At 44.4% G+C, this 21,099-nt stretch overlaps 1 protein-coding gene across 1 annotated transcript in view; it reads left to right on the forward strand.

The window, feature by feature from the left end:
• Positions 1–21,099, forward strand: part of LOC130281569 (M-phase inducer phosphatase 1-like) — a 41,996-nt gene that overhangs the window by 15,083 nt on the left and 5,814 nt on the right. The window contains exons 7-10 of the mRNA XM_056528912.1: positions 1,973–2,044; positions 5,975–6,037; positions 13,493–13,591; positions 13,884–14,008. Of these exons, the coding sequence (XP_056384887.1) occupies positions 1,973–2,044; positions 5,975–6,037; positions 13,493–13,591; positions 13,884–14,008 (359 nt within the window). The remainder of the gene's footprint in view (positions 1–1,972; positions 2,045–5,974; positions 6,038–13,492; positions 13,592–13,883; positions 14,009–21,099) is intronic.

Here is a 21,099-nt window from a genome sequence, read left to right on the forward strand (position 1 = left end):
GATCGCCTGGCTTTTAAGACTTCTGCCAGACATCTGATTGCGAAGGGGGGGGGGGTCCTCACTGAAGTCTCTCTTCAATCACTCAGAGCACGGAGTTGCTTAAAGGTGTATTCCGGGAGTTTTTTTTGTTTTTTTTGACTATGCTACAGGGGCTGTAAAGTTAGTGTAGTTCATAATACAGTGTCTGTACCTGTGTTTCATGGTGGTCTTGCAATTCTTCTGTGATTTTTGCCCCGATGTTTATTTTTAACAGCATACAAAATGAGTATCATCTTAGGTTTTCCCAGGTTGCAGTGTGGCCCGAGACATTACATCACTAGTCAGGTGATCAGAGGCAGACTGTCTTTGCCTCAATGGCTGGAGTGAATGCTGGGTGGGAGGGAGATCATTCTGCAAGAAATTGTGGTTTTGCAACAGCTAGAGACACCCTGGTTTGATAATACGGGTCTATTCCATCAAAGCGATAACAGGTGTGCTTCAATGGGTGGTGTGGCTGATGTGTGGAAGGGAGAAAAGTGACCTCACACTTACGAACAAGGAATCATGGGACTTGTAGTTGGAGGGAGGGAACTCGAACAGCCAGTTTACAAAAAGATAGCCACGGCATTATGGTAATCTCACAGCATAGACATTTAGGCCCAAGACAACCACGGATTCTTCCTAAGCATGTCCATTACTGTCTGGCAGGTATGCACTTAAATCTCCTTATGGTAGAGAACCCCTTTAAAAGCTGCAGTTCCTTCCCTGGCAATGGAATGGTACTTTTCCTCTCAAGGCTCCAACACTTACAGAGCATTTTTTTAAATCCATAAATCTGTGTTCTTCAACCTGTGGCCCTCCAGCTGTTGCTAAACTACAACTCCCATCCAGGATCAGAACAGATAAAACTGCAATGTGTAGATCACTCAGTGGTCTCCAAACTGTGGACCTCCGGATGTTGCAAAACGATAACTCTCAGCATGCCCAGACAGCCACAGGCTAATCATGCATGCTGGGAGATGTAGTTTTGCAGCATCTTGAGGTCCACAGTTTGGAGACCATTTCTGTTGACATGACAGCACTGTCCCCGCAACGCCACCACAGGACAAATGTAGTATTACACAATAAAATCAATAAAATTTAAAAAATGGATTCTCCAGAGCCGCTCGTCTCATAGATAAAGATCCTGCATGAAGCCCCTTTATTACGTGTATTTGACAATTTGCTTTCTACAGAAGACAACTTCTCTTAAATGGGCACTGTCAGATACAAAAACTTTTTGATACAAAAACCAACAGGTTTTGCAATTGCTTTCATTAGAAAAATGTTCTGTATTTCATACTGAAAAAGCCAGTCAAACAACTGCCCCCCCCTGCCTGCTTGGACACATACTAGTCCTGCTGTGTCCATGCATCATTACCTATGTCATGGACACACTTCCTTGATTGACAGCTGTGAGTGCAGGGCTCACAGCCTGAGGAAAAATCCTCCCACTGTCAGCTTGTGTCCCGCTACTGTCAGTGAGGACAAGCTGGGAGTTGTATTTTTGCTAATGCTAGGGGAGATGTGAGCAGACAGCATACTGAGGGAGGGGGCAGAGACCTGCAGTGAGGCCACGCCCCCTCCCTTTGAGAGGAATTCAGACTAGTGAGCTAAATAAAAAGTGTAATAAAAAAATAAATAAAGGTGCTAGACACATAGAATTAGATGTACATGGTCGGGATTAGGTACTTAGTGATATATTACAAAAAATGTTTTGTTGGATCTGACGGGTACGCTTTAAGGCTAGGTTCACATCTGCTACTATACTCTACATGTGGGATATACATCGATATACTGGTGGAATAGTATGCTGACCCTGGAAACCAACTTCCAAAATAGAGAAAAGAGAAAAGAAGTTTTCAGAATTGTTTTAGCTTTTGTGCTCCTGGAGAAGAAAACGTTATTGTGCCCAGTTAACTCTCGACTTTTTTTTTTCTGCTATCCTCTGTAGATGGGTGAGATCAGTCCAATATTTAAAGAAGCCGAAGATGAACGTGATGACCTAATTGGGGATTTCTCAAAGGTATGTAATAAACTCTTTTGTGTCTTAAAGGGGTACTCCAGTGGAAATTTTATTTTTTATTTTTAAATTAAACAGATTTGTAAATTACTTCTATTAAAAAATCTTTATCCTTCCAATACTTTTTAGCAGCTGTTTGCTACAGAGGAAATTCTTTTATTTTTGAATTTCTTTTTTTTGTCCTGTCCACAGTGCTCTCTGCTGACACCTGATGTCCGTATCAGGAACTGTCCAGAGCAGGAAAAAATCCTCATAGCAAACCTATGCTGCTCTGGATAGTTCAGCAGAGAGCACTATGGACAAGACAAAAAGAAATTCAAAAAGAAAAGAATTTCCTCTGTAGCATACAGCTGCTAAAAATTACTGGAAGGATAAATATTTTTTAATAGAAGTAATTTACAAATCTGGTTAACTTTCTGGCACCAGTTAATTTAAAAAAAAAAAGTTTAGAAAGAGTACCCCTTTAAAGCTATGTATGTTTGAAGCCTGCATTTTGCTTATCTGTCAGAAAAATGTATACATGGTGCATGCAGTATATATTTTCAAGGGGGCTCATCATCTGAAATAACCCTAATAACCTAAAGGAGTATTCCCATACTAGCAGAGTAACCAACGTTGCCTCATCTTCCTATCTAAACCTTGTAATCAAGGAAAAGTAACAATAACGCTCTCGTCCTCATATTCCAACCTCATGTCTCGTCCTCATATCTTGACCTCATATCCCGTCCTCATATCCCATCCTCAAATCTAATATCCCAACTTCAAATCCTGTCCTTATTTCCTGACCCTTAAATCCTTCCAACCTAATATCCAGACCAAATATACAGTCCTCATTTGCCATCCTCATATCCCATCCTCTTAGCCCTTCCACATAGCCAGACCCAATATTCTGTCCTTTAGATCCCGTTCTCATATCCCAACCTCATATGCCATCTTGAAATCCCATCCTCATATCTCGCTCATATCTCAACCTCATATCTCATCCCCCAAACTAACTATTCTTTGCAACCGCTTGCCGGACAGTCAATACGATGTTAAAAAAGTCCCGGGCAATCTCTGCAGCCCAGGAGTTATGACATCAGAAGATGTACTGGAAGTCCCATTGACTTGCATGGGACTTTAAACAAAAACCCTGACTATCACATAAGGGGGTGGTTAAGGGATGATTTAACTCTCCTATATTTTTGGTTGACATATAAGTAACATGTGTACCAATTTTCATCAAAATATGTCCAGCCATTTGATACTGGAACATACCTACATACATACATTGAGATATATACATATATATATATATATATATATATATATACTAGCTGAGTACCCGGCGTTGCCTGTCGTCCTCATATCCCGACCACATATCTCGACCTCCTATCCTGACCTCATATCCCGTCCTCATATCCTGACCTCCTATCCCGTCCTCCTATCTCGACCTTATATCCCATCCTCATATCCCGACCTCATATCCCATCCTCATATCCTGACCTTATATCCTGTCCTCATATTCCGTCCTCATATCTCAACCTCATATCCCATCCTCATATCCGGTCCTCATATCCCGACCTCATTTTCCATCCTCCTATCTCGACCTCATATCCCAACCTCATGTCCTGTCCTCATATCCCGTCTTCATATCCCGACCTCATATACCATCCTTATATCCCATCCTCATATCCCATCCTCCTATCCCAACCTCATATCCGGTCCTTATGTCCAATCCTCATATCCTGTCCTCAGGTGGGACTGATTTTTGATGAAGATTTTGTAAGCTGAAAATAGATAGGGATATGGCTTTGTGGGACTGGGCGTGATTTGCAAGCCAGACCAATGCACAAAAAGGGTAGATAATAAAAGGGGTGGGGCTTAAAATGTGGGCATGTCTTTGTGAGATGGGCTGAGGCTTGCAAGCCGGATTGACACATTCACCAGGAGATGCAGAGAGGAGCTTGTGGAGTAAGGTACTTGAAGTCCCATGTACTTGCATTGGACTTTAAACAAAAACCCATCTTTTACATAAGGGTGTAGGTAAGGGTTAATTTAACTATCATATCTTTTTATTTGACATATAAATAATATGTGTACCTGGTATTATTGAAATATTTCCAACCGTACGGAAGTTATGTGGGAACATACGTTTCCCATTGATTTGCATGGGACTTTAAACAAAAACCCCAACACTCACAAATGGGGGTAGTTAAGGGTTAAATTAACTATCCTATATTTTAAGTGGACATATAAGTAACATGTGACCAAGTATTATTGAAATATCTTCAGCCGTTTGGAAGTTATGCAGGAACATATATTTCCCATTGACTTGTATAGGACTTTAAACATAAACCCCACCCCGGCAAATGGGGGTGAATAAGGGTTAAATAACATACACACGTTGAGTTTTATATATATATATATATATATATATATATATATATATATATATATATATATATATATAGATATTGTAAGGATTTCTCCCTGGGGATAGCTCTGGGATCGTCCTTGACACTGCCACAGGACACGTTTCTACTTCAATCAGCAGGCAAACAACAGTACTTAATGCAAGTCTCGCCAGCTTTATTAGACAGGTTGCAGGATAAATTTTAAAATAACATAACACAGAAATAAAACAAAACCCTAGACCATCCAGTCACTAACTAAACAATCCAGCGTGCCCTGTCTATCAACTGGTGGGCTTTTCCCGGTCAGTTAAACTTATGCCTCCTGCAACCGTCTACTCACTGTTCACACACAGTGTTTGCAACATCTTGCTGTGTGTCTCGTCCACACACAGCTCGGGCTGTATGTTCCTCACCAGGACCCCTGCCTCCCCCTACAGCCACCTTGCTGTCTTCTGGAGAGAGCCCCAACTGTTCTGTCTGACTTCCTTTTAAACACACTTTCCCTTTCTGCTACCTCATTAATTAGGCCACAGGTGGAGGTTTCTCCAAGGTTAGCTAGGGAAATACACCCTTCCCTTGCCACAGTGTCACAATATATATATATATATATATATATATATATATGTTACAGTTAAAAACAGTTTTCAGTTAAAACTGGTTTTCCCTAGTTGAAACCAGTTTTTATTGAACGCCTTTGTGAAAACTAGAATTTACTGCTGTTCCCTAGTTGAAACCAGATTTTACTGAGTACCTTCGTGGAAACTAAAATTTACTGCTTATCAAAAATCTAAATGTCAGTTAAAACTGATTTAAACTGGAAAAAGTTAGTTGTAATGAAATTACTCAGTTAAAACTGAGAAAACTAGTTTGAATGAATTGACTGTAATAACCGAAAAACGGTTGGGGACCTGATGATGCAGAGGTATTAGACAACTCAGAGGAGGTATCAGCCTGGTATGTATCACTAAAAGCCTGTTATAAAACTAGTTTTAACTAGAGAAACCTGTTTGAGTGAAACAAATCAGTTAAAAGCAATTAAAAATGTTAATTGGATATTAAAACCATTTCTATGATGTAGAATTTGTTGAGGATACAACAATATTTGGTATAACATATAGGATACAACATTCAGTTTTTGTATTAACATTCTAGTTTGAACAAAGGCATTCAGTAAAAACCTGGTTTGAACTAGGGAAAAGCAGTAAATCCTATTTTTCACAAAGGTGTTTGGTAAAAACTGTTTTTCACTAGGGAAAAGCAGTACATTCACTAGGGAAAACCAGTTTTAACTAAAAATCTGTTTTAATTGTAAGGTTAGGTATTTATGGCATGTTTTGCAGATAAATGCCATAGATGCCAGATTGGGTGCATCTATGGAATACCATAAATGTATGAAACGAAATCTGAACTATAGGTATAAATTTGCCTGTGTGTGTACATGTAAGGATTATTGTATGTAAAAAGTAGAATAACCTTTTTAAATGATATCTGAATAAATTATAATTTGCTCAACACAAGTCAAATGCATTTTTCCCAGCCTTACAGCCTTCCTGTAGAACAGGGGAACCATCAGGACCTGAAATATATCACCTGTAACACAGTAAGTCAGTAAAATATAGTGAATTTGTGGTATACTATTGGGGTGATGCACAGCTCGTGACACCAGGGTAGCAATACCCACCACGCTTCAAGGTTAGACAGTTCTCCTGAGCCAAGCGCTGGGGACAATAACGACCACAGATGCAGGGTTTTGGAAAATTATCTTTTACTGAGGTGAGGATAGATGTTGAAAGCCTTAACAGTACAAATCAGACCCGGGGAAATGCAGAGTAACCCTTGGGAGCCTTTTGCCTTGCTGGGACTTATAGTGCTTTTCACTTGACTGACTTTTAGTTACTCTAGACTTTAAACTCCTGCTTTTTAGGCTTTAGATTTTATACTTGAGACCACCCACGCTGACATTGTACTGACTGTTGTAATTTCCCCCGGAGCATTAGCTTACCGCTAGGCCCGGACTGTAGACTATGGGACCAAGAGTTGCCTGAGGATTTCTATCTCCTGCTATCTGAGACTTCCATACTGGACCTGGACTGTGGGGCACTTGTAGATGCATGGTTAAAGGCTTTTTACTTCTCCACAGGTCTCCATTAGGTTACCACAGACTTCTCCTAACTCCTCTCCACACTGTTACCTCAGCTCACCTTCACTCCTAACACTGACTTGCTCCTCCCCCCCTTAAACTATTTAAGGCTTTGGCTAGGGGGCATCCAATTGGGGCTTCAAGGTCACATGGCTTACTTTGCATATCTATATATGAATATACTGCTATATAATCCTGACATAGATAGTGCTGTACAAGTACCTAGACCAGTGCTTCAAAACCGGTTTGCCTCCATATTTATTCCCTTTGTGTGTATTGGAACTAAACCAAAAAAAGGGAGGATGAAAATCAAATTGGACATAATGTCACCAAACTCCAAAAATGGTCTGGAAAAAATTATTGGCACCCTTTCAAAATTGTGGAAAAATAAGATTGTTTCAAGCATGTGATGCTCATTTAAACTCACCTGGGGCAAGTAGCAGGTGTGGACAATATAAAAATCACACCTGAAAGCAGATAAAAAGGAGAGAGGTTCACTTAGTTTTTGCATTGTGTGTCTGTGTGTGCCACACTAAGCATGGACAACAGAAAGAGGAGAAGAGAACTGTCTGAGGACTTGAGAACCAAAATTGTGGAAAAATCTAAAATTTTCAATCTCAAAATCAACAAATCAACAATCTCAAGATTACAAGTCCATCTCTAGAGATCTAGATTTGCCTTTGTCCACAGTGCGCAACATCATCAAGAAGTTTGCAACCCATGGGGGGGGGGGGGGGGGGGGGCGGGAGCAGCTGCAGTGACTCGCCCCAATGACTAGTTATCTGGATAAAGGAGGTTTTGTTAAACTATGAATTATTTTCTTTTTGAATTTCTTTTTTGTCTTGACCACAGTGCTCTCTGCTGACCCCTCTGTCCATGTCAGGAACTGTCCAGAGCAGCATAGGTTTGCAATGGGGATTTTCTCCTGCTCTGGACAGTTCCTGATACGGGCATCAGGTGTCAGCAGAGAGCACTGTGGACAAGACAAAAAAGAAATTCAAAAAGAAAAGAATTTCCCCTGTAGCATACAGCTGCTAAAAAGTACTGGAAGTGTAAAGATTTTTTTAATAGAAGTAATTTACTAATCTCTTTAACTTTCTGGCACCAGTTGATTAAAAAAAAAGATGTTTTCCACTGGAGTACCCCTTTAAGGGAGCCACAGACTGGGGAAATGCCCAGGGCCCCTATTTCTTTGACCCCTTTTCTACCCAAGATCAGTGGTCTCTAAAGTGTGGCCCTCCAGCTGTTGCAAAACTACAACCTCTAGCATGCCCGGACAGCCAACGGCTGCAGGGGCGGACTGACATCACTCAGGTCCCCCGGACCAAATAAAGCAAGGGCCCCCAGCAAGGCTCCACCCCTGGCCCCGCCCCTATTCCCACCCAGCATGTATATAAATATTTGCCATAGAAAGGAATAGGGGAGCAGTGCGCTTGAGGCTATGGTGTACTTTTAGGGATGGTAATGCCAATTACCTTAAAGGGGTACTCCTATGGAAAACTTTTTTTTTTTTTTTTTTAAATCAACTGGTGCCAGAAAGTTAACAGATACGTTAATTACTTCTATTAAAAAATCTTAATCCTTTCAGTACTTTTTAGCAGCTGTTTGCTACAGAGGAAAATCAAATTTTTTTTTTCTTTTTTGTCTTGTCCACAGTGCTCTCTGCTGACACCTGATGCCCGTATCAGGAACTGTCCAGAGCAGGAGAAAATCCCCATAGCAAACCTATGCTGCTCGGGACAATTCCTGACACGGACAGAGGTGTCAGCAGAGAGCAGTGTGGACAACACAAAAAAGAAATTCAAAAAGTAAAGAATTGCCTCTGTAGCATACAGCTGCTAAAAAGTACTAAAAGGATTAATGTTTTTTAATAGAAGTAATTTACAAATATTTTTAACTTTCTGGCACAAGTTCATTAAAAAAAAAGTTTTCCACTGGGGTACCCCTTTAACTACCCCAATCGCTTAAAAACACTGAACTATCCTCCTCCTTTTTATGCCAAATTGGGATCTCTGTCTGTGATACCCAGTCCAACTTGGCTCCAGCCTCCACTCACCTTAAAAGGGGTACTCCGGTGGAATTTTTTTTTTAATCAACTGGTGCCAGAAAGCTAGAGAGATTTGTAAATTACTTCTATTAAAAATTCTTAATCCTTCCAGTACGTATTAGCGGCTGTATACTACAGAGGATATTCTTTTATTTTCGGATTTCTTTTCTGGGACGACCATAGTGCTCTCTGCTGACACCTCTGTCCATTTTAGGAAATTTCCAGAGCAGGATAGGTTTGCTATGGGGAATATCTCCTGCTCTGGACAGTTCCTAAAATGGACAGAGGTGTCAGCAGAGTACCACCGGAGTACCTGCCTTTCACCGCTCACTACATGATGGCACAGTCAGAGATATAAGTTATATTTCACATATACCTTATATCTCAGACTGTGCCATCATGTAGGGAGTGGTGAAAGGCAGCTAGAAGTTACATACAACTATACAATTCATAACCCACCCACCTGGCCAGGCCAGCCTGTTTTTGGGTCCATGTAGATGCCGATTGAGAAAGCCGGCAGAGAGATCGGGGCACTTCTTTGGCAGGACTCTGTACACTGAGGACAAGCAGGGTTCTGTACACCGAGGAAAAGCGGGGCTCTGTACACCGAGGACAAGCGGGGCTCTGTAAACCGAGGACAAGCGGGGCTCTATACACTGAGGACAAGCAGGGCTCTGTACACTGAGGACAAGCAGGGCTCTGTACACTGAGGACAAGCAGGGCTCTGTGCACTGAGGACAAGCAGGGTTCCATACACTGAATACAAGCAGGGCTCTGTACACTGAAGACAAGCGGGGCTCCATGCACTGTACACTGAGGACAAGGGGAGTGGGGTATACTATTGGGGTGATGCACAGCTCGTGACACCAGGGTAGCAATACCCACCACGCTTCAAGGTTAGACAGTTCTCCTGAGCCAAGCGCTGGGGACAATAACGACCACAGATGCAGGGTTTTGGAAAATTATCTTTTACTGAGGTGAGGATAGATGTTGAAAGCCTTAACAGTACAAATCAGACCCGGGGAAATGCAGAGTAACCCTTGGGAGCCTTTTGCCTTGCTGGGACTTATAGTGCTTTTCACTTGACTGACTTTTAGTTACTCTAGACTTTAAACTCCTGCTTTTTAGGCTTTAGATTTTATACTTGAGACCACCCACGCTGACATTGTACTGACTGTTGTAATTTCCCCCGGAGCATTAGCTTACCGCTAGGCCCGGACTGTAGACTATGGGACCAAGAGTTGCCTGAGGATTTCTATCTCCTGCTATCTGAGACTTCCATACTGGACCTGGACTGTGGGGCACTTGTAGATGCATGGTTAAAGGCTTTTTACTTCTCCACAGGTCTCCATTAGGTTACCACAGACTTCTCCTAACTCCTCTCCACACTGTTACCTCAGCTCACCTTCACTCCTAACACTGACTTGCTCCTCCCCCCCTTAAACTATTTAAGGCTTTGGCTAGGGGGCATCCAATTGGGGCTTCAAGGTCACATGGCTTACTTTGCATATCTATATATGAATATACTGCTATATAATCCTGACATAGATAGTGCTGTACAAGTACCTAGACCAGTGCTTCAAAACCGGTTTGCCTCCATATTTATTCCCTTTGTGTGTATTGGAACTAAACCAAAAAAAGGGAGGATGAAAATCAAATTGGACATAATGTCACCAAACTCCAAAAATGGTCTGGAAAAAATTATTGGCACCCTTTCAAAATTGTGGAAAAATAAGATTGTTTCAAGCATGTGATGCTCATTTAAACTCACCTGGGGCAAGTAGCAGGTGTGGACAATATAAAAATCACACCTGAAAGCAGATAAAAAGGAGAGAGGTTCACTTAGTTTTTGCATTGTGTGTCTGTGTGTGCCACACTAAGCATGGACAACAGAAAGAGGAGAAGAGAACTGTCTGAGGACTTGAGAACCAAAATTGTGGAAAAATCTAAAATTTTCAATCTCAAAATCAACAAATCAACAATCTCAAGATTACAAGTCCATCTCTAGAGATCTAGATTTGCCTTTGTCCACAGTGCGCAACATCATCAAGAAGTTTGCAACCCATGGGGGGGGGGGGGGGGGGGGGGGCGGGAGCAGCTGCAGTGACTCGCCCCAATGACTAGTTATCTGGATAAAGGAGGTTTTGTTAAACTATGAATTATTTTCTTTTTGAATTTCTTTTTTGTCTTGACCACAGTGCTCTCTGCTGACCCCTCTGTCCATGTCAGGAACTGTCCAGAGCAGCATAGGTTTGCAATGGGGATTTTCTCCTGCTCTGGACAGTTCCTGATACGGGCATCAGGTGTCAGCAGAGAGCACTGTGGACAAGACAAAAAAGAAATTCAAAAAGAAAAGAATTTCCCCTGTAGCATACAGCTGCTAAAAAGTACTGGAAGTGTAAAGATTTTTTTAATAGAAGTAATTTACTAATCTCTTTAACTTTCTGGCACCAGTTGATTAAAAAAAAAGATGTTTTCCACTGGAGTACCCCTTTAAGGGAGCCACAGACTGGGGAAATGCCCAGGGCCCCTATTTCTTTGACCCCTTTTCTACCCAAGATCAGTGGTCTCTAAAGTGTGGCCCTCCAGCTGTTGCAAAACTACAACCTCTAGCATGCCCGGACAGCCAACGGCTGCAGGGGCGGACTGACATCACTCAGGTCCCCCGGACCAAATAAAGCAAGGGCCCCCAGCAAGGCTCCACCCCTGGCCCCGCCCCTATTCCCACCCAGCATGTATATAAATATTTGCCATAGAAAGGAATAGGGGAGCAGTGCGCTTGAGGCTATGGTGTACTTTTAGGGATGGTAATGCCAATTACCTTAAAGGGGTACTCCTATGGAAAACTTTTTTTTTTTTTTTTTTAAATCAACTGGTGCCAGAAAGTTAACAGATACGTTAATTACTTCTATTAAAAAATCTTAATCCTTTCAGTACTTTTTAGCAGCTGTTTGCTACAGAGGAAAATCAAATTTTTTTTTTCTTTTTTGTCTTGTCCACAGTGCTCTCTGCTGACACCTGATGCCCGTATCAGGAACTGTCCAGAGCAGGAGAAAATCCCCATAGCAAACCTATGCTGCTCGGGACAATTCCTGACACGGACAGAGGTGTCAGCAGAGAGCAGTGTGGACAACACAAAAAAGAAATTCAAAAAGTAAAGAATTGCCTCTGTAGCATACAGCTGCTAAAAAGTACTAAAAGGATTAATGTTTTTTAATAGAAGTAATTTACAAATATTTTTAACTTTCTGGCACAAGTTCATTAAAAAAAAAGTTTTCCACTGGGGTACCCCTTTAACTACCCCAATCGCTTAAAAACACTGAACTATCCTCCTCCTTTTTATGCCAAATTGGGATCTCTGTCTGTGATACCCAGTCCAACTTGGCTCCAGCCTCCACTCACCTTAAAAGTGGTACTCCGGTGGAATTTTTTTTTTAATCAACTGGTGCCAGAAAGCTAGAGAGATTTGTAAATTACTTCTATTAAAAATTCTTAATCCTTCCAGTACGTATTAGCGGCTGTATACTACAGAGGATATTCTTTTATTTTCGGATTTCTTTTCTGGGACGACCATAGTGCTCTCTGCTGACACCTCTGTCCATTTTAGGAAATTTCCAGAGCAGGATAGGTTTGCTATGGGGAATATCTCCTGCTCTGGACAGTTCCTAAAATGGACAGAGGTGTCAGCAGAGTACCACCGGAGTACCTGCCTTTCACCGCTCACTACATGATGGCACAGTCAGAGATATAAGTTATATTTCACATATACCTTATATCTCAGACTGTGCCATCATGTAGGGAGTGGTGAAAGGCAGCTAGAAGTTACATACAACTATACAATTCATAACCCACCCACCTGGCCAGGCCAGCCTGTTTTTGGGTCCATGTAGATGCCGATTGAGAAAGCCGGCAGAGAGATCGGGGCACTTCTTTGGCAGGACTCTGTACACTGAGGACAAGCAGGGTTCTGTACACCGAGGAAAAGCGGGGCTCTGTACACCGAGGACAAGCGGGGCTCTGTAAACCGAGGACAAGCGGGGCTCTATACACTGAGGACAAGCAGGGCTCTGTACACTGAGGACAAGCAGGGCTCTGTACACTGAGGACAAGCAGGGCTCTGTGCACTGAGGACAAGCAGGGTTCCATACACTGAATACAAGCAGGGCTCTGTACACTGAAGACAAGCGGGGCTCCATGCACTGTACACTGAGGACAAGGGGAGTGGGGCTCCGTACACTGAGGAGTAGCGGGGCTCCGTACACTGAGGACAAGCAGGGCTTTGTACACTGAAGACAAGCAGGGCTCTGTACACTGAGGACAAGCAGGGTTCTGTACATTGAGGACAAGCAGGGCTCTGTACACTCAGGACAAGCAGGGCTCTGTACACTCAGGACAAGCAGGGCTCTATACACTGAGGACAAGCAGGGCTCTGTACACTGAGGACAAGCAGGGCTCTGTACACTGAAGACAAGTGGGGCTCCGCACACTGAGGACAAGCAGGGCTCCGTACACTAAAGACATGCAGGGCTCCGTGCACTGAAGACAAGTGGGGCTCTGTACACTGAGGACAAGCAGGGCTCTGTGCACTGAGGACAAGCAGGGCTCTGTACACTGAGGAAAAGCAGGGCTCTGTACACTGAGGACAAGCAGGGATCTGAACACTGAGGACAAGCGGGGCTCTGTACACTGAGGACAAGCAGGGCTCTGTACACTGAGGACAAGCAGGGATCTGTACACTGAGGACAAGCAGGGATCTGTACGCTGAGGACAAGCAGGGCTCTGTACACTGAGGACAAGCAGGGCTCTGTGCACTGTGGAGCTGTCTAACAACATAACATTTACTTTAACTCCTGATGCCTTATACACAGCTAGCACGTCTACTAGGAAGAGGATATAAAGACTTTGTACAGATGTACCGTCTTGTGGACTGCCGCTATCCCTATGAATATGCTGGAGGTCATATCAAGGTAAGACGCCATATAGACCAATTGTCATATGTATCAGTACTAAACCTTCTAGAGCAGTGTTTTTCCAGTGTGTCTCCAGCTGTTGCAAAACTACAACTCCCAGCAAGCCCGGACAGCCGTTGGCCAGGCATTCATATGTATAGAGGGATCGGGTAGAGAGCTGCTGTTTTGCCAACAGCTATCTTATGTGTATTTCTTGTATTTGTGTATATTGTATATGTAATAACTATGTATACAATGGTCACAACATATGTTAATTCTCTTTTCTAATATGTGTCTTTGCTTTTCACAGGGGGCCCAGAATTTATATAGAGAAGACCAAATTTCTGAATTTTTTCTTGAGAGCCCATCGCTTCCTCAGGAGAGAAGAGTAGTAATTTTTCACTGTGAATTCTCCTCTGAAAGAGCCCCTAAACTGTGCGTATAACCAATTGCCATTTTTGTATACAACTGTAACTCTGCTCAGAAATTATGGTGCAGCGACCCTCCCATTGTTTTCAATGGGATTCTACTGCACCATTTACACTACGGAAATCCTGGATCTCAGACTCCACCAAAAGAATACACCCACTACAGTGGGAATCTCTGCCCGGAATATCTGTATTGTGAATGAGCCCCAAGTAAGTTTTTAACAGCAAGGCTTTCCTTAATTGTAGGTAAAGCAGTTTTGATAGAAGTGGATAACCAAAAAAGGGCAACCCCAAAAAATAACACAAAACACCAGTAGAGCAAATAGAATGAAAGAAGTATCAAAACTTTATTAAACACAATGAAAGACAACAGGGACAACCCTGAGATACCCCCCCATAAAAAACATGAACACTTCAGACAAGATAAAAACAGCGGTAGGGGAACACCGTGATAGGACTAATGACAGTAATAATAAATTGCTCAATCTAACAAATAATGCAGGTCCACAAGGAGCATACTGCTATGGAGCTATATATACAGACTATTTTGCAAGAAAAGTGTACACCAAAAAGGTGGTTGTGCTGAATTGATAGTGCCTCAATGAATAAGAACAGAAGGTAATAAGGCAATCAATCAAAATACAGATATGTTACTCAATATTGCAAATACTACATGTCCACATGAGGCATATAGCAATGTAGCTATATCTATAAACAATGTAAAGAAATTAATATATTAAACAATGGTTATATTTAGTTAGTGGTGCCTCAATTGCCTGTAATTAACATCCCACTGAATACACAAACAGTTTCCAGGAGTACACAATAAAAATACTAACCACAGCAATACAATGCGTGCTCCTCCGGTGTTCCCCCACCTCACACTCCAATGCGTTTTGCCCCACTTCGTCCGGGAGTGATCAGAGCCAAATACTGAAAGTTTACCTGTCATTAGCAAAAACTTTTTATATATTGTAGAAAATAACATTATATGTATACATTGGTTAAAAAATGTGTATATTTTTGTCCCTGTAGCTATTGCCTGTGTGTCTCTGTGAGGAGACCAAATACAGGAAGTGAGGGTGGACAAGCAGGGCTATGTACACTGAGGACAAGCAGGGCTCTGTGCACTGAGGACAAGCAGGGCTCTGCACACTGAGGACAAGCAGGGCTCTGCACACTGAGGACAAGCAGGGCTCTGTACACTGAGGACAAGCAGGGCTCTGCACACTGAGGACAAGCAGGGCTCTGCACACTGAGGACAAGCAGGGCTCTGCACACTGAGGACAAGCAGGGCTCTGTACACTGAGGACAAGCATTGCTCTGCACACTGAGGACAAGCAGGGCTCTGTACACTGAGGACAAGCATTGCTCTGCACACTGAGGACAAGCAGGGCTCTGCACACTGAGGACAAGCAGGGCTCTGTACACTGAGGACAAACAGGGCTCTGTACACTGAGGACAAGCACGGCTCTGTACACGGAGGACAAGCAGAGCTCTGTATACTGAGGACAAGCAGGGCTCTGTGCACTGAGGAGAAGCATGGCTCGGTACACTCAGGACAAGCAGGACTCTGTGCACTGAGGACAAGCAGGGCTCTATAAACGGAGGACAAGCAGGGCTCTGTGCACCAAGGACAAGCAGGGCTCTGTACACTGAGGACAAGCAGGGCTCTGTACACCGAGGACAAGCAGGGCTCTGTACACTGAGGACAAGAAGGGTTCTGTACACTGAGGACAAGCAGGGCTCTACGCACTGAGGACAAGCAGGGCTCTGTACACTGAGGACAAACAAGGCTCTGTACACTGTGGTCAAGCAGGGCTCTGTGTACTGAGGACAAGCAGGGCTCTGTACACCAAGGACAAGCAGGGCTCTGTACACCGAGGACAAGCAGGGCTCTGTGCACCGAGAACAAGCAGGGCTCTGTGCACCGAGGACAAGCAGGGCTCTGTGCACCGAGGACAAGCAGGGTTCTGTGCACCGAGGACAAGCAGGGCTCTGTGCATCGAGGACAAGCAGGGCTTTGTGCACCGAGGACAAGCAGGGCTCTGTGCACCGAGGACAAGCAGGGCTCTGTGCACCGAGGACAAGCAGGGATCTGTGCACCGAGGACAAGCAGGGATCTGTGCACCGAGGACAAGCAGGGCTCTGTGCACCGAGGACAAGCAGGGCTCTGTGCACCGAGGATAAGCAGGGCTCTGTGCACCGAGGACAAGCAGGGATCTGTGCACCGAGGACAAGCAGGGCTCTGTGCACCGAGGACAAGCAGGGCTCTGTGCACCGAGGATAAGCAGGGCTCTGTGCACCGAGGACAAGCAGGGCTCTGTACACTGAGGACAAGAAGGGCTCTGCACACCGAAGACCAGCAGGGTTCTGTACACTGAGGACAAGCAGGGCTCTGTGCACCGAGGACAAGCAGGGCTCTGTGCACCAAGGACAAGCAGGGCTCTGTGCACCGAGGATAAGCAGGGCTCTATGCACCGAGGACAAGCAGGGCTCTGTACACTGAGGACAAGAAGGGCTCTGCACACCGAAGACCAGCAGGGTTCTGTGCACCGAGAACAAGCAGGGCTCTGTGCACCGAGGACAAGCAGGGCTCTGTGCACCGAGGACAAGCAGGGTTCTGTGCACCGAGGACAAGCAGGGCTTTGTGCACCGAGGACAAGCAGGGCTCTGTGCACCGAGGACAAGCAGGGCTCTGTGCACCGAGGACAAGCAGGGATCTGTGCACCGAGGACAAGCAGGGATCTGTGCACCGAGGACAAGCAGGGCTCTGTGCACCGAGGACAAGCAGGGCTCTGTGCACCGAGGATAAGCAGGGCTCTGTGCACCGAGGACAAGCAGGGCTCTGTACACTGAGGACAAGAAGGGCTCTGCACACCGAAGACCAGCAGGGTTCTGTACACTGAGGACAAGCAGGGCTCTGTGCACCGAGGACAAGCAGGGCTCTGTGCACCGAGGACAAGCGGGGCTTTGTACACTGTGGTCAAGCAGGGCTCTGTGTACTGAGGACAAGCAGGGCTCTGTACACTGAGGACAAGCAGGGCTCTGTACACTGAGGACAAGCAGGGCTCTGTACACTGAGGACAAGCAGGGCTCTGTACACTGAAGACAAGCAGGGCTCTGCACACTGAGGACAAGCAGGGCTCTGCACACTGAGGACAAGCAGGGCTCTGTACACTGAGGACAAGCAGGGCTCTGTACACTGAGGACAAGCAGGGCTCTGTACACTGAGGACAAGCAGGGCTCTGTACACTGAGGACAAGCACGGTTCTGTACACGTAGGACAAGCACGGCTCTGTACACGGAGGACAAGCAGACCTCTGTATACTGAGGACAAGCAGGGCTCTGTGCACCGAGGACAAGCAGGGCTCTGTACACGGAGGACAAGCAGAGCTGTGTATACTGAGGACAAGCAGGGCTCTGTGCACTGAGGAGAAGCATGGCTCGGTACACTCAGGACAAGCAGGGCTCTGTGCACTGAGGACAAGAAGGGCTCTATACACGGAGGACAAACAGGGCTCTATACACGGAGGACAGGCAGGGCTCTGTGCACCGAGGACAAGTAGGGCTCTGTCCACGGAGGACAGACAGGGCTCTGTACACCGAGGACAAGCAGGGCTCTGTACACCGAGGACAAGCAGGGCTCTGTACACCGAGGACAAGCAGGGCTCTGTACACCGAGGACAAGCAGGGATCTGTGCACCGAGGACAAGCAGGGCTCTGTGCACCGAGGACAAGAAGGGCTCTGTGCACCGAGGACAAGCAGGGCTCTGTACACCGAGGACAAGCAGGGGTCTGTACACTGAGGACAAGCATGGCTCTGTACACTGAGGACAAGCGGGGCTCCTTACACTGAGGTCAAGCAGGGCTCTGTGTACTGAGGACAAGCAGGGTTCTGTACACTGAGGACAAGCAGGGCTCTGTACACTGAGGACAAGCAGGGCCCTTTACACTGAAGACAAGCAGGGCTCTGTGTTCTGAGGACAAGCAGGGCTCTGCGCACCGAGGACAAGCAGGGCTCTGCGCACTGAGGAAAAGCAGGGCTCTGCGCACTGAGGACAAGCAGGGCTCTGCGCACTGAGGACAAGCAGGGCTCTGTACACTGTGGACAAGCAGGCTGTGCACTGAGGACAAGCAGGGCTCTGTACACTGAGGACAAGCAGGGCTCTGTACACTGAGGACAAGCAGGGCTCTGTACACTGAGGACAAGCAGGGCTCTGTACACTGAGGACAATCAGGGCTCTGCACACTGAGGACAAGCAGGGCTCTGCACACTGAGGACAAGCAGGGCTCTGCACACTGAGGACAAGCAGGGCTCTGTGCAATGCACTCAGCTCACACAGCAGGATGATTGATAAGCCAAGAGCCTGCACAGAGCCCTACTTTTCCTGCCCTCACTAACTGTATTTGGACTCATCATAGAGACACACAGGCAATAGCTGCAGGGACAGCATTTTTTTCACCCAAAAATATACAAATGTTTTGATCAATGTATATTACAAATATATATATAACAGTATTATCTGCATTATATATTTTTTTTTTCATAAAGACAGGTACACTTAAAGCATGTCCTTTTTTCTAATCACTTTTTATTTCCTGATTAGTCCATTATTATGGGGGCAGCCATTTTGCCTAAGCTGCTTTAAACAGAATTTAGAAATATGCTTTACAGCAAGCTCAATGGACATAAGCATAATAGACTGGAGCTGCCCTATTGACTTTTATAGAAGAGTTTCCTAGCATGCCTGAGCAGAGCTCATTGTGTAGGAAGGGGGACAGGCAGAGTTCTGACCACCACCTATTGTGAAAGGTATGATCCCATCTAATCTATATACTGGTATCACCTTTCACTGTATTCCTATACGTGATGAAAAGATTACTCTGGAGGACAGAAAGTGTTATTATTAGTCAAAACTACAAAGATTATTTTTAACATACAATAGATAGTAAACTGGAAAATTGGGCAGAATATTGTCATAATGTCTTAAAAAATATGCTTTAGGGTAGGGTCACATGCTGTATTTTGCTGCATATTTTCTGCAGCTGATTTTGCTACCCATTGACTTCTTTGGCAGCAAATACGCAACAAAATACCCAGCAAAGTATGGCACGTGTGTTCCTACCCTGAAAGAGTTGTTCCACTTCGTCAATTTGACTTTCCACCCACCTCTTACTTGTTTGCAGCCACCAGGGGAGGTCGGGAAAGGAAGGTTATGCTATTGGAGATTTTTCTACCCTCAGTGACAAAAAATATAGATTTTATGAAAGACAGGAGACTAACATTATGCATTAAATCCTTCTTTACTGAGCTCAGCAGCAAAATAGTTAATAAGAAATACAAAGAAAAAACTTTTATGCGCAAACCAAGCATGCCATACATTATGTCTTAGCCAATTAGTATGAAAGCTATGTTATAGAAGACAATGAAACAGTAACTCCGCCTCTTTCTTTGCGGAATACATATAAAACAAAAATAAAAAGTCCTCCAACGTGAATGTAAGTAGTTATAGTAACCAGGAAGTCTATGGAACTTGAAAAACAGCAACAAAGGTATTGATCTTCCATGGAAAATAAATGGGATGCGGAAGGTGAGACTGGATGAGAATGGAGACAAATTTTATTTGATATCCTATTACAGTATTCAGAATCCATTGGTCGGAAGATATCATGCTTCAATTTTGGAAAAAATGCATGAGTTTTCCTCCCACTGGCAGGAGGGGAAAAAAGATTGTATGAGTGAGTTACCTGGGGCAGGTCAAGAACGAGATGATGTTGAAGAACCTCTTTGTCCCCTGGTCCTCAAGGGACTTCCCCGGTAGGGGAATAATTGAGCTGCTTGGGTAGAAGGGGCAGTGAAAGAGGATCTAACTGGTTGGGAATAATGCCTGTATTGAGGACTGTAGTTAGAAGAGCGGCTGGGGAAACGACCCCGTCTTTTCCCAGCCCTGCCAAAATTTTTGGTAGAGAATACTTTCTTAAGGGATGCCTGCGCTTTGTCCAGCGAGGAGAATAATCCCACATATTTACTTACCTCCTTTATGAAATGTTCACCAAACAGCATCCTATCAGTGTGGTTAGTCGGTTCTGAATTAGCTAGGTGAGTCAGCTCGGGATCCAATTTTAAAAGAACAGAACGTCTGCGCTCTGTGCAGAAGGCTGCCTTAGTGTTCCCAAAGAAACACACAGCCCTTTGAGCCCAGCCTCTGAGTACGTTTAAATCAATTGAGTTACCAGTTGATATGGCGTCCTCTGTAAAATCAAAAATCTTAGCTAAGAGATCCAAAAACTTGTCTTGACAAGCCTTTATGGATCGGTCTATACCCTTTTTGGGGGTTAGTGCCCACAAGAATGGGATCAAGTTTGGGTGTTCATGAAGCATTAGTAGGTAGAGAGGGACAGGGGCACTCTGCCCTTAATTTATTTTGAGCCGATCTGTCAAGGCTCTTCCTTATCCAGGTTGTCAAATACTGAGCCACGTGAGTATTTGGGACCCATTCCCCCGACGGGTCAAAAAAAGTTGTGCACCCATGCTATCTAGTATAGAGGAATCTGTATTATCAATATCCTCAGATATAGTATCACTTCCCTCAGCGTCCTCAGGATGGTAATAGGGGTCGTCTATGTCAGAATATTCTGAATCTAGGGATATTTCATCATCCACAGTTTCCAAATATGCAACAAGTTTATGATGTTTTGAGGCTGGATTAACCCGGTTAATGTAATCTTCCTCAGGGGTAGAGGGTATGGGGTGCGAATGGTGAGCACTAGTGTTGCTCGCGAATATTCGCAATGCAAATTTTAATCGCGAATATTCGCATATTCTCGAATATTGCGAATATAGCACTATATATTTGCAATTACGAATATTCGCTTTTTTATTTTTTTTAACAGTACACATCACAGTATTCACTGATAATCCCTCTCTGTTTCCAGCTTGTGTTTGGTCCAAAGAAGGCTCTAATATGTCTGTGTGAGACTGGCGCGCGAATATTTGCATATGCAAATACTCGCGAAGCTTGTGGGCCAATGAGAATTATTCAGATTCAGCTGTCAGAGGTTAGCAACATCCATAGCAACCATTATAGGAAAGTA

Source organism: Hyla sarda, chromosome 7 (genome assembly GCF_029499605.1).
Source record: "Hyla sarda isolate aHylSar1 chromosome 7, aHylSar1.hap1, whole genome shotgun sequence".
In the NCBI taxonomy this organism is placed as follows: domain Eukaryota; kingdom Metazoa; phylum Chordata; class Amphibia; order Anura; family Hylidae; genus Hyla; species Hyla sarda.